This window comes from Dendrobates tinctorius, unplaced genomic scaffold (assembly GCF_039654945.1).
Source record: "Dendrobates tinctorius isolate UK_male_01 unplaced genomic scaffold, ASM3965494v1 ptg000143l, whole genome shotgun sequence".
Taxonomy (NCBI): Eukaryota; Metazoa; Chordata; class Amphibia; order Anura; family Dendrobatidae; genus Dendrobates; species Dendrobates tinctorius.
The window spans coordinates 33,692,336-33,716,374 of NW_027361810.1; the positions used below are offsets into that span (position 1 = coordinate 33,692,336).

Sequence of the window (24,039 nt, forward strand, 5' to 3'; positions counted from 1 at the left end):
AAAACTAGTCATTTTTACATCATTCTTAGCCATCAAACCATTAAAACGCACTGACGAGTAACATCATGATCTTGTGCCTTAGCGCTCGTGCACACGACGGATTATATCCGACGACTGCTATCCACTGGTACCCATGATATGCTATGGCGCTGCACACACGCCCAATTCTTTCTTTGAACCAAGCGGTGCGAGGGAAAAAAACATGGAGACGTGTTAGATTTTGATCCGAGTTTCAGATCAAAATCGGCAATACCAATCTATGGGTCTGTCGAAAATATCGGACCGCACTTGAATGACATCCGAGTACGGTCTGATTTTCACAAACTGGAAAAATAGAGAAGGTAGAAAAACTTTTTTTTTCTCTCCACTTCCGAGATAAACTAGTGCCACTCTGATCGAACCCTGATCAAAGTCTGATCAGAAAAATTTAAATAATTGGAATAATCGGCGGTGTGCACGAACCCTTTGCGAGTCTACCAACCAGTTTGCCAGACTCGTGAATGGAAAATCTGCTAAGTTATGCGGTAACATGCTCTCCTTGCTCATACTGCTACATAACTTATCACAGGCAACCCTATCAAACCCCTAAGAAAGCTAGACTGGAAGCCAGGAAGCCATATTGGTTGTGTCCAAGATTTCCCAGAAATAGATATAAGAATATAATAGATATAAAAAGTGTTGAATATAACTTTTTGCATCCTGATAGATGAGGACTATGTATAGTGTGACGATCATTTCAAAACTAAGGCCAGATCCATATGCCGGACAATCACGGAGGCTATCGAATTCGGGTGGAGAAACCTGCAAGCAATGACATTGTGGCCCATCATCAGACCATGACCACTTTATTTAGCAACCGTTTTTGGGGTGCCCATGGCCATCCATCAATCACAACTTCTGACATGTCACTACAACAAAATTTGGCATTCACATGTCGGAAGGTATGGTTAAAGTCCATTTCTCCTTCCAAAAATCGCTTATTTTAAGGCATAAGACAATGTCATCTTGTTTAAAAAGAGGGTATCATACCTTCACTTGCATGTCGGTCTCTGAAAACACTTTTGGGGTGAATGCTAAATCCTTCAATATCCTGCACTGAAGATGCTCGTCTCATGCTACAAATGCTTTCTTTCGACCGTGAGTGAGACAAATGAGACCCTGCATGCATCACGTCCGGAAATAGTTGGTCCCATTGTCGTTTAGGTGAGGAATGGTCCAGAGGTCCAGTTATATTAACCAGAGGTGAACACTTGTTTGAGTCGATCAGTGCTTTTGTGTCATCGGCTTCTGATGGGCTGCAACTTTCCTTCGTAGGCGATTTAAAGTGCTTCATGGCCATGGAGTCATCACTGTGCTTGGATGAGTCCACAATGACGGCATCAGGATCTTCCTGCGGTAAGGACTGTTTTCTGTAGTTTATAAGTCTCAGTGATGGTAACCGGAATCCAAACAATTTACCTGAAAGACAAATTTCACATAATTATAAAAAAAGATGCCAACTTTTTGGATGAAAAATATAAGTCTATAGGCAGATTAATATATTGAGCACCAATGGCTGTGTTGTTTATAAAACCTATTGTAATATGGTTCTATCAGGGGTCACCTTGTAACTCTAAAAATGGCTACAACTGACAAGCTTAGTGCAAGACACTCCGTTTACCAGATCCCAGGGGTTGTTCTGGCCTTTGCTTTTTACCTATGTACAGGGATCTGCACTTACTCAGGCACCACTGGGCTGGGGTAACGAAGTCAGCTGCTGGCCATTGGTGCAGGTTGACTGAAGTGGTCAGGTAAATGAATCTGAACCAGGAGGGTAGCGAGGGTAAAAAATATCAGAGGACGCAAATGTAGCCAGTAAATGGGCTTGAATGAGGTCAAAACAGGAAATACAATACACAAGACAGGAGCTAAAAAAGCAGTACTGAACCAGAGTTGAATGAGGCTGGAATGGCAGATTGCAGCAACATATTGGGAGCTTCAGTAGGGTGTGGAGCTTTCCAATAGGTTGATTACTCCAGATACACAGCACACAGCCATACTGCCAGACTGGACAGTACCACAGGTACCCTAATCTTAGTGGCTGGACAAAGCCTGGGTCACCCAGAGCTTCTGGTTCCAACGTCTCCTCCATCACCAGTGCTGCCTGCAGAATAAATATGATAGCACCTGGTGACAGAAGCAGATGTCACAGGAGCAGGTCCCAAGAGGAGATGTGACACCCATTTGTAAAACAACCTTATACCATAATAAAAATATAAATATTAATAAACAATAAAAAAATGATTTCAATCGATACTGTGCTACTACTTCTTAAAGGGGATCCTGTCATCTGATTCACTCTGCTCGAACCTGAGCAGTTATTTGCTTTATTGCTGTCAAGAATGTTATAGTCATAAATGCTGCTGCGCTTAAGAGAAGACATACCTTAAAACATCCCACTGAGGAAGCCCACGCGAAACGTGCGTTGGGGCTGCTACAGGACACATGCTGGCAGTTTAATATGGGTAAGACGTGCTTTTCTCTAGTAGTAGTGCCTCTCCAATTGGGTTACAGATCTCTGTGATAGCCGCTTGATAATTTTGGAGAACAGTCTGAACTTTGTCCCCCTCTTTTTTGCACTTTACATGCACTAAGCACTTTTCTTATCTGTTTTTTTGTGCAAATTTTCACTGAGGCTTGCTAGTCTTGCCCATACTGTTACAACAGTGTTTTTGTCCTTGTTCATACATGAGCTTTTGGATAATGCTTTGTCTTTTTTTGAGTCTGTATATTATGTCAATTATGTGGATAATAAAATTTTGTAACATTTTTACAATATTTTGGACTTTTTACTCCCTAGTTTCTGTGTAGGATTCATACCTTAAAAACCTGGCTGGGGAATCTATGTCTCATTTGACTAATCCAAGACAGGCCCCTGGTGGGCTTTCTCCACCCAGATCTCTTTGACTGACAGGTCTCTCCTTAGACGCACATGGGGAGGAATCAGTCAGTGTAGGGGTGTGGAGAAGGGAGATACCTCTGTGGATCTGCCTTTGACTAGTCATCCAATGTGTAGTCTATGGTAGCACAGAAGAGAAATGAAACACTTGCCGCTGGGTTCTCTTGCAGATAACAGCTGAGCATTATGGATTCCAGCTTATTTTTGGTGGATATTTATACCAAAAAGGATGGTTCAATGCAGACAACTCTGTTGATGCATATTATGAATCCACTATATCTCGCCTGATGGGAACACTTTGACAGGAAAATAGCCTTCATAAGAGAACGAAACCACAATTTTTTCCAAAATATCTAAATTGGCACTTCAAGACATAGCTCTACACTAACGAGTATGAAAAGTGTTTTTCTTACTTGCCCAAAAAGAAGTGAACCACAAGTATATTAAAATTTGACATGCCCCCGGAAGAAGCAGGAGGGTGAAACGCGCGTCGGGGCGCAGGGATTCAGCAGCAGACCATGGGCACTATCTTAGTCTGGACAAGGTAATTATAAATTACACCTAAGGTTGAATGTCTTTATCATTTCTATAGTGTTCTTATTATAGGTGATTTTGATACATGATTAATTGATTTGAGCATTTGCACTTTATATACCAGGGAAAATTGGTTTGATTGGTCTCCCAGGGGGTATGTATTTTTTCTAGCTAAGAACAGTAGTTCATTTGGATGGTTCTAGGAGGAAATTGTTGTTCATAGGGTATTATTGATAATTATACTTTTGTGTGTATATATGTGAAATATTACTTTGAACACACTCTTGAATTGGAACCTTCATGGTCTGTTGTATATCCCCTTTTGGGGTATGTTATTGATAAAGGATGGATATGTAGCCAGTTTTTATAAATTTTTCTATTTGTTAATAAAATTATTAAATTTTAATATACTTGTGGTTCGCTTTTTTTTGGGCAAGTAAGAAAAACACTTTTCTTGCCCATCAGTGTAGATTCATAAGAGAACATCAGAATTGTAAAACGGCAATATAGGAGTGCAATAGTATTCCTGGAAGCAAGGCCAGTTTGGGTCTATAGTATTTCTCTATAGCTTCCACAGCTTCTTTTACACTTGCTGTGTTTTTGCAGCCGGCTTTTGCGGGCCTTTTTTGCAGGCCATATTGCCGTAATTTTCACGGTCTGCCGCAAATATCTTCTCGGATTTCTGCAGGCTTTTGAAGTGATAAACAGGAAGTACATGGGAGTGTCCTTGTAAAAATATGGCATTCCGCAATAACGGTCTTCACCGTGTACGGCAAAATCAACACACTGGGCAAGCTTCCATTGTTTTTGCGGCCCCACTGATTTCAATGGAGGCCGTGTCCCTAAGCCGTGAAAAATATAGAGCAGGCTCGATATTTTTTCTCGGCCATAAATACGGCCCTCACGGCTATACGGCGTACGACGCTCCGACGAATTTTTACGGCCTGTTTTTGCAGCTCCATAGAAATCTAATGGGGCTGCAAAACGGCCCGCAAAAACACGGCAAGTGTAAAAGAAGCCTTATGGTGTGAGCCAAGATTTTTTTTTAAATGCTAAATTGATCTGTTCGGATGTTTTTTTCTTTATCTACGACAAGTATTGCATGACCCACCATCCTTGCCTATAAAATCTCTTTTGTTTACTTTTTATTTTGGATCTATTAAGTGCTATATGGTACACTTATATGTTATACATTACAATTTTTGGAATGTTTATCCCTATTCGTCATTATCTATTTTTTAAAGGGACAATATAAAAGGTATGATGACAAGCCTCTGAATATTTGACTCCCCATACTCAGGTCATTTTATGCCCCAGCCCATATACTTCTCGGAACACCTAAAAAATCTCCAGAAATGACTTTTTAGGGAAATTGATTATATAAACCTGCCCACTTTAAAGTTGGGTGGGAAGCTGTGCTGATGTTTTTTCTTGATGAGTGTGTAATTATACCTGTAGATATAAACTGTAGAAATAGTTCTCTTTAAAAAAAAATAATCTAAAGAACTACAAATTTGCTGAAGTTTTATAGATTTGCATGAAAAGTGGCATTTCTAAGGAATGATAATGGGTCTACAAGGGTTTATTTTTGATGGACATATTTGGAGGTATTGGTGCATCAGAGGAATCATAGAATCATAGAATCATAGAATCGTAGAGTTGGAAAGGACCTCCTGGGCCATCTGGTCCAACCCCCTGCTCAAAGCAGGATTCGCTAAATCATCCCAGTCAGATGTCTGTCCAGCCTCTGTTTGAAGACTTCCATTGAAGGACATGATCTTCAAGTTACGCCTCTGACTATACAGCTTTATTCATGGAAGTAGAGAACAATACAGGTCCCCTATAACTAAGGCTTATGATAAGTTGCATTCTGTGCACTTCTACACATTTAGGAGTAGGCGCTGAATGTGAAGATGTGTACTAGCACATGTATTGACGTAACTATTGATTCCAGTGTAAACCCTGATTACAGTGAGGCATTGCTCTAATCAATCATCTTCTGGATGCGCCAACACTCTGTAATATGAGGCAGATTAGTCACGATCCTCCATGCATTTAATTCATGCCAGAAGAGCACACTAGAAAGTAAGCATACACTGAGAAACATGGATCAGGAGTGACCATGTGGACAGAAATTTATAAATCTATAAAAGTAATATTGCAAATTGTCCAAAATTGTGAATCTCCCATGAGTAGATAAGGACAACAGAACCAATTGTGATATTTTTCATACCTAGGCTAAGGCTACACAGCAACTTGAAGCCCCTGATGAAGCCTAGTTGCAATACACATGGGGCTTTCTCTCTCCCTCCGTCTTGCTTCTGGATTCGAACCATTGATTTTGTGGTCAGTGTCTCTTTCCACTGTGCCACAGTGCATGCTTACAGATGTGTTTGCATATGTGACTCACCATTTGTATGTGGGGCGATGTAATCACCGAAAAAGCAGTGCATGTATACCAATGTGTCTGCATATGTGACTCACCTTCAGTAAAGTGTGCAATCCTCCAATGTGCCTGAAATAGGCTGGGCAAGCTGGAAAGACGACAAGGCAAATGTTTGGATTTGTTTGTGATGTCTGTAACCAGCTTTGGGGTAGTGTGCTGCCACCTGCAGGTCATTTGACCTTTCAAATGGTGTATCATTTGTTTGTGTGGGTGGAGTATGAATGGAGCAAGTGTGCAATTCAATAGGCAGTGCATGTTTACTAATGTGTTTGCATATGTGACTCACCTGCAGTGAAGTGTGCAATCCTCCAATTTGGTTGAAATAGGCTGGGCAAGCAGTTTGGCAAGCTGGAAAGACCCAAGGCAAATCTTTGGGTTTGTGATGTCTGTAAGCAGCTTTATGGTAGTGTGCTTTGGAGTAGTGTGGTGCCACCTGCAGGTCATTTTTCCTTACTGCAGGTTTATGAAAATTAATATTTAAACTGTATTTTGTAATCAAATCATGGATGTGTGGTTTGTTTGGCTATTTTCCTGCTGAAGGGGGCAAGTTTATCTTTCAAATGGTGTGTCATTTGTGTGTGTGGGTGCAGTATGAAAGGAGATACAAAGTAATCACCGAAAAACAGTGTTTAGAAATAATAGTATAGAAAGGTATATTTTTGAGTAAAATGTAAATTATTTTAGTCTACAAACTTCTGACAACATGTCTCCGAATTTCCAAGCAATACATTTTTTTTTGCCTGAAAAGGAGAAATGGTCAAAAGAAAAAGAAAAACGAAAAACCCCCCAGTGCTTGCAGACCTCAAATAATGCAAATAAAAGTTCCTAATCATTTAGAAACAACAATACTAATGTTTTAACTCAGGAAGATTTCAGAAATCAATATTTTGTGGAATAACCATGATTTTTAATCACAGCTTTGATGCGTCTTGGCATGCTTTCCACCAGTCTTTCACAGTGCTTTTGGGTGACCTTATGCCACTCCTGGTACAAAAATGTAAGCATTTCTTTGTTTGATGGCTTGTGAATATCCATCTTCCTCTTGATTACATTCCAGAGGTTTTCAATGGGGTTCAGGTCTGGAGATTGGACTAGCAATGACATGGATTTGATGTGATGGTCCTTCATCCACACATTGATTGACCTAGCTGTGTGGCATGGCACAATTTCCTGCTGGAAAATCCAGTCCTCAGAGTTGGGGAACATTGCCTGAACAGAAGGAATCAACTGTTTTTCCAGGATAACCTTGTACGCGGCTTGATTCATACGTCCTTCGCAAAGATTAACCTGCCCAATTCCAGCCTTGCTGAAGCATCCCCAGATAATCACCGATCCTTCACCAAATTTCACAGTGGGTGCAAGACACTGGCTTGTACACCTCTCCAGGTCTCCATCTAACCATTAGATGACCAGGTGTTGGGCAAAGCTGAAAATTAGACTCATCAGAGAAGATAATGTTACTCTAGTCCTCTATGGTCCAATCCTTATGGTCTTTGGCAAACTTCAGCCTGGCTCTCCTTTGCTTCTCATTGATGAAAGGCTTTTTCTACCTTTACATGACTTGAACCCCACCTCTAGGAGCCTGTTATGAACTGTTTTTGCCATGCACTTCACCCCAGTGGCCATTAGCCATTTCTTTTGTAGGTCACTTGATGTCATCCTGCGGTTGCTGAGTGACATTCGAATAAGATGACGGTCATCCCGGTCAGTGGAGAGTGGTTTTTGCCCTCTGCCGGTCTTGTAGCTTTGTTGTCCCCACAGTCTGCTGCTTGACCTTGTTGTAATGGACTGCCGTCAAAGAAATTTTAAGGATGGAGGCAACATGACACTCACTGTATCCCTCTGCTAGTAAAGCCAGAATTGAGCCCTTCTTTTCCTCACTCAAAACTTTTCTTTTCAACTCCTTTGGCATGGTTAAAAGTTATTTTTTCATTCCTGTTACTTTGGGGATATTACTAGCACTTGTTTTGCCATGCAGCTTGTCCTATTGCAAGAGGATTGTGAACAACACAGCAGGGATTTTTTTATACTTTCCTTCATTAAATAAGAATTGGTTCAGGTGATCACCTATTCAGAAGCATATTAAGTAGAATGAGGTGTACTCTGGTTGGAATTCAGCTGACACTGGAATGGAATGGCTGTCAGACATGTAGAGAAGCTGATTTTTATAAAACTGTGCAGTGGTTTCTTAATTTTTGCCAGAGCTGTATCCTAAGAAAACTTTTTATCTAATTTTTTCACATTTCATATTTTTTTTTTACTTTTCTTTACATTAGTTTGTGAGCAGCCATTTTTTTTTCTAAGAGGCTGCAATAACTCTTAATTCTAGAGATGTGCTTCACAGTCACAGACCTCAATAAGAACAGCCAGAAAACAATCTATTTACTTCTATATAAAATAAAAGTGCTGTGGGCATGACCTGAGACGTGTGCAGAGGCCCCAGTGCAAGGAAGGAGAGGAGGATCTGAGCTATCGCCATTACCTTCTGTAAATGAAGCTATCCTGTGTTATCAACCGTTAAGGTGATTGCAGTGCTTTTACTTTTTACTAAAAGTTAATTTTTAGGCTATGTGCACAAGTTGTGTATTTGCTTGCAGAAATTTCTGCAAGGTTTCTGCATCTCTTGACAGAAAAATGCAGAGGAAAATACTTGCGGTTTTTATGCAGTTTTGTATGCATTTTTGAATGCGTTTCTGTAAATCCACAGAGCTAAATAAAGATATATTATTACAAAAAAAAGAATTGTGATGACATTTCCTTGTTCAACCTCTTCTTTTTCATTCTCCATTGAAGATCGTAATGTCATTACATACCATGTTCAAATATAATGTTTACACACACAAAACAAATATAAGTGAATATATTATAAATATATAGTACAGACCAAAAGCTTGGACACACCTTCTCATTCAAAGAGTTTTCTTTATTTTCATGACTATGAAAATTGTAGGTTCACTCTGAAGGCATCAAAACTATGAATTTACACATGTGGAATTATATAATTAACAAAAAAGTGTGAAACAACTGAAAATATGTCTTATATTCTAGGTTCTTCAAAGTAGCCACCTTTTGTTTTGATTACTGCTTTGCACACTCTTGGCATTCTGTTGATACCCTGATTAATAAAGTGGTACATAAAGATTTAAAGACAAACGCACGCACACACACACACACAGTCACTAGCCTATGTAGGAGCATTAACATAATTAACCTACATATGCTGTAACAAAATAGCAACTGTCAGAAATCTGCGTGAAATGCAATGTCTATTTATTTTTGAAAAAAAAAAATTCAAAAAAATTGTGTTGGCTCCACGTTGTTTTCATAACCAGCAGAGGGAAAGCCGATGGCTGATGTTAATATTCTGGGAAGGAGCCAATAGCCATAAAGGTTCCCAGGCTATTAATATCAGCTCACAGCTGTTTGCTTAGCCTCTACTGGCTAGTTTACAGGGGAACCCCAGTAAAAAATTGACATGGGGTCCGCCTATAAAATCGAACCAGCAAAGGCTAGGCAGACAGCTGCGGGCTGATATTAATAGCCTGGGAAGGGGCCATGGATATTGGCACCCCCCAGGCAAAAATCATCAGCTCTCAGCCACCCAGAAAAGGCACATCTTATAGATGCACCAATTCTGGCACTTAGCCTCGCTCTTCCCACTTACACTGTGGGGTAATGGTTGGGGGGGTTGATGTCACCTTTGTATTGTAAGATGACATCAATCCCACAGGTTAGTAATGGAGAGGCATCAATAAGACACCCCCATTACTAACCCCATAGTGATATTGTATAAAACACATACACAGCCAGAATAAAGTCCTTTATTTGAAATAGTCACACAGACTCCTTTATTGAATTTAAATTTGCCATACTTACTGAACGCCTAATCCCCGACGCCCTTGTCTCCTGCAAACAATCAAAAAATAATAAACCAACATATAATACTACCCTGTCCGACGTAGTCCATTTAATATCGAGTGTTCCGCGGCAATCTCATGTGTAGAACAGTCACATCGGTGCCGGCGATACACTAACAGGAGGCAATCATTCCCGCAGCGTATCACTGCGCTGCTGTGAGAGGTCAATGGAGTTAATCAGTTCTGGTGCTCTCACTTACGGCACCACTGCATGAGAATTTTCTCACGCAGTAGTGCTGCAAGTGAGAGCACCAGAGCTGATCAGTATATCGCTGGCGGCCGGATGAGATTGACATGGGACACTCGGTATTAAATGGACTACGACAGAGAGGGAGTATATGTTGGTTTATTATTTTTTATTGTTTGCAGGAGATGCTGGCGTCGGGGATTAGGTGTTTGGTGAGTATGTATATTGTATGTGAATATGTGTGTAATTATGTAATTTTTTTTTTTTACAATTGAACTGGAAAAAGTGAGCACAATAGGGTCTTAACCAATAAAAAATGAGGTGTGAATGAAGGGAATCCATTCACCTATTATGGTTGGTACAACTCACTGTGTATCTCGCATATATAATTATCACCCAACCGCCACCGGTCTTGAAAGGACCAAATTGGATGAAGACAATGAGATGGAGGCGCCACTCATGAATCCACAGTATATCCAACAGGATATATTGAATTATTTATTAAATAGGTTTACATAGTCAATGCGTTTCGAGGCTACACAGGACCTCTTCATCAGGACAGAAACTTGACATGTTTGGTATCTGCGTTCTCGTACTGACATGGAGAATCATATTGTGAGGTCAGTTTACCATAGATTGATCATTTTATACAAAGAAACCCCAAAACAATTGTGATATTATTTTTTGCAATTTTAAAGCACTTGGAATTTTGTTCCCATTTTCCAGTACATTATACGGTAAAATGAATGGTGTCATTCAAAAGTACAACTCGTCCCACAAAAAAACAAGCCCTCATATGGCTATATTGACAGAAAAATAAAAAAAAGTTATGTCTCTTGGTAGAAGGAGTGGAAAAAGACAAAAACGAAAAGAAAGGAAAACGGCCATGGTGTGAAAAAGTTAATGCAACCTCATTTAAACAATAAGTAATTTTTGTGATAGGAGAGGGAGGACTGGGAGCTTGCATCGCATCGAAATGAAAACCACTTTAGGCTGAGTTCATTAATCCACCAGAAACGCGTCAGGTGTTTTTTGCATTTTAATATGGCATATTAGCCTAATAAAGTTTTTTTTTTTTTTTTTTCATTTATGCCGGTGTGCCGAACGAACTTTCTTCTTCTTGTGAATTTTTGTGATAATTCCCCTTTAAGAAATACTGAAAGTCACGTAGGATTATGCCGCTGTTCAAACACCTTGTTGCAGCCCATTAGAGCCACCATTTCTCAGTAAAAGCTTTTATAAGTGATACCTGCACATTCTTGGTACCATTTACAGGAATCAAGTGAAGAATCTAAATAAGACCGTCCTCAGATCCCTGCCAGAATATTAACAAAATTGCTCCTAATTGCAATCCCAATAATAACTGTATAATCTTCATAATGTCATTCACTAATACAATATTCGAAAGGGAACTTGTCTTTAATCGAAAGTATAAAGGGAAGGAGAAGGAGACATGACAACCTAATTTATTCTTATTAGGAGATTTTCACAATTAATATATGTTAAATTGTGCTATAATTTGTGGAACATTAAGAACCATGTGAATGCAGACATAACTGTAAAAACTTATAAAGGTAACGCAAGGATAAACTAAGGCTCTGCTCACACTGATCCAAGATCTGCACACAAGAGCAAACATCTGAAATCTATAATTCAGTGTGTCCATAGAATAGTTCAATGTATGGCAAAGGAGCTTTAAACTTTTAGAACTTTGAAAGTTTATAACTCTTTGAACTTATGAAATTCCTAAAATGAGACAATAAAAATCAAACAATTATACAAAACATCTTAACATGTTGAACCATTAAGATTTCCGTTCATTGGAACAAAGAGATCTAGTACAACCACTGAAAACCAGCAGCATGTCATTATCCCTCCTCTGATCATCTACTGGCATTTTCCAAACCCAATCTCGTCCATCATACTGCCGGTAGAGAAGTGTGATCAGTCACTGCACAAAATATGTTTCCACTGCTCCAAAGTCCAAGGTTGGCCAGCTTTACATCACTCAATCCAACTTTTGGCATTGTGCTTTGTAATGTAAGGCTTCAATTGTGCTACTTGGTCATGGAAAGCCATGTGATGAAGCTCCAGTCACATCGTTATGTACCAGGGGGCAAGGGACAGTATGTTATACACCGGGGAGTTATGGGCATGACTTTATACACTGATGGGTGAGGTGCAGGATGTTATACACCAGGGGGGAGCAGGATATTTTACACCGGGGGGGGTGAGGGGCAGGATGTTATATACTTTGGGCGAGGGGCAGGATGTTTTACAATGGGGGTTTGAGGGGCAGGATGATTTACACCAGGGATTTGAGTGGCAGGATGTTTAACACCAGGGGTTTGAGGGGCAGGATGTTTTACACCGAGGGGGGGTGAGGGGCAGGATGTTTTACACCAGGGGGGAAGAGTAGGATATTTTACACCAGGGGGTGCGGGGCAGGATGTTATATACTTTGGGCGAGGGGCAGGATGTTTTACAATGGGGGTTTGAGGGGCAGGATGATTTACACCAGGGATTTGAGTGGCGGGATGTTTTACACCAGGGGTTTGAGGGGCAGGATGTTTTACACCGAGGGGGGGTGAGGGGCAGGATGTTTTACACCGGGGGTTTGAGGGGCAGGATGTTTTACACCGGGGGGGATGAGGGGCAGGATGTTTTACACCGGGGGTTTGAGGGGCAGGATGTTTTACACTGGGGTTTCAGGGGCAGGATGTTTTACACCGGGGGTTTCAGGGGCAGGATGTTTTACACTGGGGGGTTTGAGGGGCAGGATGTTATACACTGATGGGTGAGGGGCTGGATGTTATACACCAGGGGCGAGGGGCAGGATGTTATATACTTGGCGCGAGGAGCAGGATGTTTTACTTGGTAGGGTGAGGGGCTGGATATTATACACCGTGGGAGATGAGACTGAATTAAACCCTGAGTTCAATGATTAAAAAGGTGTGTCCCTATAATATGACTATGAGTTCTTCAGTTTATACAGAATGTATGTAAGGAATATTAATGAAAATGGACACTTCGGTATATTTTTGTTTCGCGACATGGAAAAATGTGATCAATTTCACTTTTCAAAACAGCGGGATAATGTAAAAATATGCCGATAACATGAGTGATTCATACAGTTCCATTCAGTTGCACTTGTATGGTGCATACAATTGGTAACACACACGCTTTAGCATTGTTGGGTTCTCTGTTGGCCATTTTGCAGTGTTTTTGACGGCAAGAAAAACTGTAGTCTGCAGTACTATTTTTGCTATTAGAAATACTAAAACTCCTGATGAACCTAGGTTTCAACAATTGCTTAAAAACACATCAGATTAAGTTTTCGCGGCTCAACTCTAAACAAAAGTCATGATGTCAGTGTGAACAGAGACTAAAGAACCTGACAATTTGTTCAATAATTGGTATTGGACCATGCATACAATCAATAAAGAAAAGAGAGTGTGAACCAGGGACTGTCTTGTCCAGGAGGGACCAATCTACGAAATGTGAAACAGTCTCTGGAACTGACAAAAACTGGAAACTCTGCAAAATTTGCAGCCGGCTAGTGCGATTCAAAGGTATCGCCTGTTATAAAAGCTGCCTAAGTCGCCTGAGCAACACATAATACACCCAAAGGCATCAAAGGGTACTGGAAATATTCATTGTAGGGTCTTATTTGTTGCTGTATCTCAGCAATTTTCAATGGAATTGAAAATGTATCAAGCGTTTGTGTGCAGCTGAAATCGCTTGTTTGTAAAGAACAAAAACCCATACGCTGGGACTTAGCAACAACAGGAGCCGGTCTTCTGGCATGAATCGTAACCATGGAAACACTAAAGTTATCTCACTAGAGACATACCTGCGCCATCAAGAATACGAAATTACTGCTGAAAGTTTCAGACTAGGTCATCCTGTTATTGTAAATGATGGAGGGCTGTTAACTTTTAGCATGCCAAATCTAATACCTCTCATTCTTTTAGCTATGGTGATGGCAGAAATGATATGACACAAAGTAAAGTAATGACCTCGTAGTATTAATGATGTATATTTTAGCGCTATTTGCTCATAAATTTCAAAAGGTCACTAAAACAGGGGGCTGTCCGGGAGTTTGATAATAATCGCCTATAGGTAGAGAGGAGCAAATTTTCCAAAATTTATTTTAGACAGATTCATTAAAATCAATTGTCAGACTCATAGAGGAAAAACAAAATTCTGACTGAATCATATCTGACCTATTTTTGGGTTATTTATGCTTTCAGTTCTCACCATACCCAAAAGCATAATAAAAAGAGGACGTAGAGGGGGTCCTGAGATGGCAGCTCCTCATCTGGTGCTCTGCTCATTTCAGATCTTTCATCTTCCACTCTTCTCATATTCGGCCTTTTTGTCCAGGATCTTCTAGCGCTAATTATCCACCACGATGTGTTTGTCACAACGTTTGTGGCGCCCAATGTGGTCACATAGGACAGCACACATAAGTGATTTGCATCACAGTGATGAAAAGAGGTTTTTCAATCCAGCAAAGCGAATTAAAAAGCAAACATGTCTTTATTGTGACTTCATTAAAACAGTAGCATGGGCATAAATAGTACTGACGCATTTCAAGTCTGTTTGATTTTTAAGCGTAGATATAGGCTATATCTGCTATTAAGAGTCAGTCAGACCCGAAACACGTCGATTGACTGCAGCGATGATGCATGCTCTTGATGTGACTTCACCACTGAAGCCAAAACCCCTCCACTTTCCTTAAAGTGGAGAACACATTTAAGAACTGAATCTAACAAAAGAGGTTGTCTGCTTTGGACAATCCCTACTTGTTAGATGTGTTCCTTGAATTGTTACAAATTGTTTTCGTGGTGGAACATTGTTAACATTTTCTCTTCCAGCAGGGCTCAATATTGGCACATAACTACTTTGCTTACTCTTGTGCCTATGTAGGGAAGTGGTGGACTGACCTATGGACCTGTCTGAAGCGGAACAGTGAATGTAAATTGGGCAGTAAATATACGTGACGTGAATTTGGATATACGTGTGGGGAAACAGCTGGAAACAGGAAAAGATGGTGTAGGACCGGGTTTTGGCCCTCAGGGGGAGACACAGAATAGCAGGAGGAGACAGTGCAGTACTGAGGTTTGGCCACTAGAGGGAGACAAAGCAAGTAAAGGATGTAACAGCAGCTAATGCTAAAGAAACCGCAGAGTCATGGTGGGCAGAGTTACGGGGACTCAGGAGGGGATTTCCCAGGCAAGGAAATTAAAAGGGAGAGAGAGTTCCAGAAGGAGAGAATCCAGTCCAGGAGGAGTTCAGCGCAGTTCAGGAGGAGATGGAAGAAGGACGAGCTCCGGAAGGGACTGGAAGGAGAGGCAGTCAGGGAGATGGCCCTGACAGAATAGCCGCAGGACAGACAACACCCGGGGTACCAGACGAACGGATTCGGCCAGGGGAAGCGCTGTGGTGGTGGGTCTAAGGCAGCCACAGTGAAAGAACCACGAGGGACGTCACTTTAGGAGTGGGAAAATGGTGAAAGGTACCTGGGACTGTGCGTAGAAGCTGTCGTGGTGCTGTGGTCATCGAGAGGACGGCCAATAAAGAGGACCTGTTTGAACGCACATCGATTTTTGTCTCCAGTCTGTTCGCGGCGAAAAAAGGATGACCCCCAGTCGGTGCATGATCTTACACCTACACCTCCTATGCAAAGGTATGCGTCTCCACAGTACAAACACTACCTGTGTTCTGATTCTCCCGTCATCCTTTCTTCCATAACTGCCTTTCTAACGCCATGCTCACATTTTCTTTTCGGGATTCCATTTGTCTGGTCCATTTTGAGGAACAGAGAAACCGAACTTCAAAAGTATCTATGGCGGAACTGATGTAAAAAGAAGGAGCGACATCCCAATTAGTGTGAGGTCCCTCTGGATTCCATTAAGTGCAAGTGTTTTAGAAAGGAACAAGAAGAACATCATCAGGCAGAAATGTTACTTGTGTTCTAAAAACAGACACAAAACAGTCCATGACGGCACCCATGTTTATTTATCTGCATGTAGGGAACTATGTTTCTAATTTCTTGATTCAAAATCATTTCCACGGTCAGTGACTGTTTCATTTCCTATTGCTTAGTTGGAGTTCGCCGATAAATCATATGCTTTCCAATTAAAAGACCATTAGAAATATATGGATTCTACAAATTGATCTGATTACAAACAAGGTTTGAGCCGGGTCTGCAATTATTTAGCTACAAAATGGATTATTTATTGAAGTGTTTAAAAGGATTTTATAGGAAAAACATTAAAATTGTACATTTCAAAGGAAATATATAATGATAGATGCAGCGAAATAACAGCTTGGCTGAAATAAAATTAAAAGAAATATTTAAAAGTTGCAAAAATCTGATATTATACCTAGTATTTATTATTTATTTAAGTGAAACTCATATTATAGCATCATTACACACAGAGTGATTTATTTCATGTTATTATTTCTGACAATGTTGATGATTATGGCTTACAGCCAATGAAAACCCAAAAGTCATTATTTCAGTAAATTAGAATACTTTATAACACCAGCTTGAAAAAATGATTTTAAAATCCGAAATCTTGGCCTCCTGAAATGTATGTTCAGTAAATGCACTCAATACTTGGTCGGGGCTCCTTTGGCATCAATTACTGCATCAATGCGGCGTGGCATGGAGGCGATCAGCCTGTGGCACTGCTGAGGTGTTATGGAAGCCCAGGTTGCTTTGATAGCAGCCTTCAGCTCGTCTCCAATGTTGGGTCTGGTGTCTCTCATCTTCCTCTTGACAATACCCGATAGATTTTCTATGGGGTTAAGGTCAGACAAATTTTCTGGCAGATCAAGCATAGTGATACTGTTGTTTTTAAACCAGGTATTGGTACTTTTGGCAGGGTGGGCAGGTGCCAAGTCCTGCTGGAGAATGACATTTCCATCTCCAAAAAGCTTGTCGGCAGCGGGAAGCATGAAGTGCTCTAAAATTTCCTGGTAGACGGCTGTGCTGACTTTGGTCTTGATAAAACACAGTGGACCTACACCAGCAGATGACATGGCTCTCCAAACCATCACTGATTGTGGAAACTTTACACTCAAGCAGCTTGGATTTTTCTCCTTGGCCCAGGTAAGACATTTCTGGCGTTGTCTATTGGCCATGAGTGGCTTGACACAAACAATGTGACACTTGTAGCCCATGTCCTGGATACGCCTGTGTGTGGTGGCTCTTGAAGCAATGACTCCAGCAGCAGTCCACTCCTTGTAAATCTCCCCCAATTTTTTTAATGGCCTTTTTGTATTGAAAACTGAAATAAATTAACTTTTTGGTTATCACTGAGGGTGCGATTTGGGCATCTGAAGATTTTTAAAACAGTTGCTAACATGCATACCAGAATAATGATGAGAGGGCCATGCATACAAGGTCAGGGATGAGGGGGCCATGCATACCAGGATAGGGATGAGGGGGCCATGCATACCAGGATAGGGATGAGGGGGCCATGCATACCAGGATAGGGATGAGAGGAGCCACTCATACCAGGATAGTGATGAGGGGGCCATGCATACCATGATAGGGATGATAGGAGCCACTCATACCAGGATTGGAATAAATAGACCCATCATCACCTGTGAAGACTATACTGCAGCCCCATCTTCACCTGTGAAGACTATACTGCAGCCCAGCATCTCCTGTGATGACTATACTGCAGTCCCAGCATCTCCTGTGATGACTATACTGCAGTCCCAGCATCTCCTGTGATGACTATACTGCAGTCCCAGCATCTCCTGTGATGACTATACTGCAGTCCCAGCATCTCCTGTGATGACTATACTGCAGTCCCAGCATCTCCTGTGATGACTATACTGCAGTCCCAGCATCTCCTGTAATGACTATACTGCAGTCCCAGCATCTCCTGTGATGACTATACTGCAGTCCCAGCATCTCCTGTAATGACTATACTGCAGTCCCAGCGTCTCACGCGATGACTATACTGCAGCCCCAACATCTCCTGTGATGACTATACTGCAGTCCCAGCATCTCCTGTGATGACTATACTGCAGTCCCAGCATCTCCTGTGATGACTATACTGCAGTCCCAGCATCTCCTGTGATGACTATACTGCAGCCCCAGCATCTCCTGTGATGACTATACTGCAGCCCAACATCTCCTGTGATGACTATACTGCAGCCCAACATCTCCTGTGATGACTATAGTGCAGCCCCAGCGTCTCCTGTGATGACTATACTGCAGCCCAGCATCTCCTGTGATGACTATACTGCAGCCCAACATCTCCTGTGATGACTATAGTGCAGCCCCAGCGTCTCCTGTGATGACTATACTGCAGCCCAGCATCTCCTGTGATGACTATACTGCAGCCCAACATCTCCTGTGATGACTATACTGCAGCCCTAGCATCTCCTGTGATGACTATACTGCAGCCCAGCATCTCCTGTGATGACTATACTGCAGCCCAACATCTCCTGTGATGACTATAGTGCAGCCCCAGCGTCTCCTGTGATGACTATAGTGCAGCCCCAGCGTCTCATGCGATGACTATACTGCAGCCCCAGCATCTCCTGTGATGACTATACTGCAGCCCAACATCTCCTGTAATGACTATACTGCAGTCCCAGCGTCTCACGCGATGACTATAGTGCAGCCCCAGCGTCTCCTGTGATGACTGTAATGCAGCCCAACATCTCCTGTGATGACTATACTGCAGCCCAACATCTCCTGTGATGACTATAGTGCAGCCCCAGCGTCTCATGCGATGACTATACTGCAGCCCAACATCTCCTGTGATGACTATACTGCAGTCCCAGCCTCTCACGCGATGACTATAGTGCGGCCCCAGCGTCTCCTTTGATGACTATAGTGCAGTCCCAGCGTCTCATGTGATGACTATACTGCAGCCCAACATCTCCTGTAATGACTATACTGCAGTCCCAGCGTCTCATGCGATGACTATACTGCAGCCCAACATCTCCTGTGATGACTATAGTGCGGCCCCAGCGTCTCCTGTGATGACTATAGTGCAGCCCCAGCGTCTCCTGTGATGACTATAGTGCGGCCCCAGCGTCTCCTGTGATGACTATAGTGCAGTCCCAGCGTCTCATGCGATGACTATACTGCAGCCCAACATCTCGTGTAATGACTATACTGCAGTCCTAGCGTCTCATGCGATGACTATAGTGCAGTCCCAGCGTCTCATGTGATGACTATAGTGCGGCCCCAGCGTCTCCTGTGATGACTATACTGCAGCCCCAGCATCTCCTGTAATGACTATACTGCAGTCCCAGCATCTCCTGTGATGACTATACTGCAGCCCCAGCATCTCATGTGATGACTATACTGCAGTCCCAGCATCTCCTGTGATGACTATACTGCAGTCCCAGCATCTCATGCGATGACTATACTGCAGTCCCAGCGTCTCATGTGATGACTATACTGCAGTCCCAGCATCTCCTGTGATGACTATACTGCAGTCCCAGCGTCTCCTGTGATGACTATACTGCAGTCCCAGCGTCTCCTGTGATGACTATACTGCAGTCCCAGCGTCTCATGTGATGACTATACTGCAGTCCCAGCGTCTCCTGTAATGACTATACTGCAGTCCCAGCATCTCATGCGATGACTATACTGCAGTCCCAGCGTCTCATGTGATGACTATACTGCAGTCCCAGCATCTCCTGTGATGACTATACTGCAGCCCCAGCATCTCCTGTAATGACTATACTGCAGTCCCAGCATCTCATGCGATGACTATACTGCAGTCCCAGCGTCTCATGTGATGACTATACTGCAGTCCCAGCATCTCCTGTGATGACTATACTGCAGTCCCAGCGTCTCCTGTGATGACTATACTGCAGTCCCAGCGTCTCCTGTGATGACTATACTGCAGTCCCAGCGTCTCATGTGATGACTATACTGCAGTCCCAGCGTCTCCTGTGATGACTATACTGCAGTCCCAGCGTCTCATGTGATGACTGTAATGCAGCCCAGCGTCTCCTGTTAAGACTATACTGCAGCCCCAGTGTCAACTATGAATATTATACCGTAGCCTCAGCTTCACTTACGACTATACCGAAACCCCAGTGTCTCCTGTGATGTACAGTATATAATGAAGCCCCAGCATCTCCTGTGATGTGCAGAGCTTTAAAAGCATGTTCATACTCCGTGAACTTTACCCCATTTTTTCACCTTAACTCAAACTTAAATGTGCTTTATTGGTATTTTATGTGTTGCACCAAATCTAAGTATCAAGTATTTGTGAAGTGTAAAGTAAATGAAACATGGTTTTATAAAGATTTAAAAAAATATAAATCTGAAAATTGTGATGTGCATTTATATTCAACCCCTTGAGACAACAGTTTGTAGGACCACATTTCTATGCAATTACTGCTGCAAGTCTTTTCGGGACTGTCCCTACCATCTTTGCACATCCAGAGGCTGATTTTTTTCCCCCATTCTTGTTTGCACACTCGCTCTAGTTCAGCGAGATTGGATGGGACCAATGGGATTTAGGTCTGGACTGTGGTTGGGGCATTTAAACATTTAGACATTCATCCACTCAATGCCGACTTTTATTCCCCATTGACTTACATTGGGGTCGGGTTTTGGACGAAACTCCGACTTTTTTTGCCCTACTCGGACCAGTTTCATCCGACTCAAATTTTGTTTCAGTCGGGTTTCACGAAACCCGATCCGACCAAAGTCGCTCAACTCTACACATGAATAATAAACATGAATCATCCACATATAAAATAGTCATAAAACCATTACCAAAGCATGTAAAGATTCTACAGCATAATTCACATTTAAACTAAACCATACCCGTTTTATTAGAAAGGGGTGAAGAGCATGATTGTCCCCGACATACTCTTACGCATTTTCAGCATTTGCAACCGAAAATTGTGTTGTCAGAAAAACACAACCTAAAATACATGAGTTTTTTATGCATTTTTTTGCAAGTGTTTTTCCCATTCATTACTATGGGTAAAACCTGCAGTAAAAATACTGAAAGAATTGATGTACTGTGGATTTAAATGTGCTGCAAAGGAAAAAATAAGCAACGTGTGCATGAGACTTCAGGGATCACATTCATTTCGCTGGTACTAAGAACTCACTCAGGTTTTGTGGCAAATCTGAGCAGAAAAGATGTTCCAGAACTGATATTTTATGAGAATTCAAGCCAAGCTTTTACTAAAACAAGACATGTCAGGTGAGCTGAGAAATCCTCTTTAAATGACAAATTCAGCTCTGCTACATCTCTGCTTTGCTTCTTTACATGCCGAGATTTCTTGAAAAACTTAAAGCATGATGTTGATTGATGAAGGACGGATAAGATTTGGAAACATCTCACATAATTCTAATCTTGCCATTATGACCGGTGAGACGAGTTTTTCCATTTTCTTGAAGAATACGTGACCCCTTATATAATTGCCGCTCTACTGTCCTTATTTTCAGTTTACATACTGTATATTGTATTTCCCATATCTTTTAAGCCTCGTCATAAACCCTGCACTGCCGGATTTATCTCTCACTTCTTGCTCTCACCATTTCTACTGGAGGTGTCATTGGTTTTCCAAAAATAGCAGCGGTAATGATAAGATCATTGTTTTATAGAAAGCTGGGATGTGTAATAGGCAGGCAGAGATACTTCTACACTGCAAACTCCCTGCATCCATCATGTAAAGAAACATAAATATCTTGGGAGAAATATCAACTGCAAAACCCGGTGATATGGCGTTATGTCATTATGGGAGACAGAAACAGCCGCATTTCCTGCAGAATAAATGTTTCATTGTGATTTCCAGACAGCAATTACAGACGCATAGACAGAACTGAATTATGTCGCGCTGCATAATATGTGGACACTGTATATGTTCACACTATTACGCAAGCACCATGTGGCGGTAATATTTTTTCACCATATGGTGCTGTTATTAAGGTGATGCTGTTATTTCATTCTGTAGGTAGGCATTGTATGTCAGTGTTATTGATGCTATTGTCTGTTTACTGTATGAAACAATTGTTTAATATCTCTAAGTGGCTCTGTAAGTGGTCACCTGGCCGCTGTATGAGTGGCTACCACGGACAGGCTTTGTGCAAGCCACTCTCTTTCCCAGGTCCCAAAGTTTGTCCTGGCCTTCACCTTTTAATTTCTATACAGGGATCTGGAATTACACAAGAACCTCTGGGCTCGGTCCACGGAGTAAGCTGCTGGCCGGTGGAGCAGGCTGGCCGGAATGGTCCAGTAGCGAGGTAAGAACCAGGAAGGGTAGAGAAGGTACAAAATCAGAAGATGAAAGAGTAGTCAGGAAACGGGCTGAGGTCAAAATAGGAAACAAATAAACAAGACAGGAGCTGAGCACACAGGACTGAACCAGAGGAGAGCAAGGCTACATCTGCCAGCTTCTAGCAATGTACTGGAGCTTCAGTAGGGTGTGGTGCTTTCTAGTTGGATGAAGAAAGGAGTTGATTTTTCTGCAGTTGGACAGCACACATTAGTGCCAGACTGGACGGTACTAATTAATCTTAGATGGCGGACAGAACATGCACCTCCTAGAGCTTCTGGTCCAGACATCTCCTCCATCACTAACGCCGCCTGTAACATGAATATGGTGGCGTCAGGTGAGAAAATAAGACATCACAGGAGCAAGTCCCGGAGGAGATACGACTAATGGTTATTACTTGGCAGTATTATGTTTGTATTGTATGGTGATGTTTTCTGTTTATTGCAGGACTATCCTGCAGATATTACAGTAAATGGAAGTATTAGGTTTGCACTCTGTGGTGTTTTTATATATTGACTGTATGACAGTATTCTATAAGTATTACATGGCAGTATTAGATTTCCACTGTATGGTGCGGATATCTGCTTGCCATATGACCTTTCTGTAGGTAGTACAGTATGTAGCAGTATTACGTTTGCAATGTATGGTACTGATATCTTTTTTGTATGACAATATTCTGTAGGCATTGCAGTGTATTATGTTTGCACTGTATGTCATTATTTTCTGTTTACAGTATGTCACTATTCGGTATATACTAGAGGGCGGTATGTTTACTCTGAATGATGCTGGTTTTTTGTTTATTGTGTGACTACTGTAGGTACTGTATTATGCAGTAGGCAGTGTTATGTTTGCTCTATATGAGAGTTATCTGTTTACTGTATGATACTAATCTGTAGGCACTATATGGCAGTATTATTTTTGGATCGAATGGTGCCATTACCTTTTTACTGTATGACTTTTCTTTAAATATTACAGTATATAGAAATGTTGGGTTTGCATTGTAAAGTCATGTGATCTGGCATTATTCTATAGGTACTACAGTGTATGGCAGTATTATGAGTAGCTATACAGTATATAACCTGATTCTATCAAGGCTCTCCTAAATAACTAATTGGACCTAAAAAATAACAGGAATACCAGTGTCAAAATAATAGGCAAATCTTTATTATAAATTCATTAAAAAAAAGCTTTAAAACCGAAGCGTGCTGCTGAGGAGAGGACAATGTGAGTACAACACATGTGCTGCCCAGGACAATGTGTGTACAATACATGTGTTGCCCAGAACAATGTGAGTACAACACATGTGCTGCCCAGGACAATGTGAGTACAATACATGTGCTGCCTAGGACAATGTGTGTACAATACATGTGCTGCCCAGAACAATGTGAGTACAACACATGTGCTGCCCAGGACAATGTGAGTACAACACATGTGCTGCCCAGGATAATGTGAGTACAATACATGTGCTGCCCAGAACAATGTGAGTACAACACATGTGCTGCCCAGGACAATGTGAGTACAACACATGTGCTGCCCAGGACAATGTGAGTACAACACATGTGCTGCCTAGGACAATGTGTGTACAATACATGTGCTGCCCAGGACAATGTGTGTACAATACATGTGCTGCCCAGGACAATGTGAGTACAACACATGTGCTGCAGAGGATAATGTGTGTACAATACATGTGCTGCCCAGGACAAATGGGTGTATAACACATATGCTG

At 41.7% G+C, this 24,039-nt stretch overlaps 1 protein-coding gene across 5 annotated transcripts in view; it reads right to left on the bottom strand.

The window, feature by feature from the left end:
• Positions 1–24,039, bottom strand: part of KCNH7 (potassium voltage-gated channel subfamily H member 7) — a 385,987-nt gene that overhangs the window by 159,789 nt on the left and 202,159 nt on the right. For all 5 annotated transcript variants that reach the window (XM_073545747.1, XM_073545745.1, XM_073545746.1 and 2 more), the window contains exon 4: positions 1,030–1,458. In XM_073545747.1, coding sequence (XP_073401848.1) covers positions 1,030–1,458 — 429 coding nt within the window. The remainder of the gene's footprint in view (positions 1–1,029; positions 1,459–24,039) is intronic.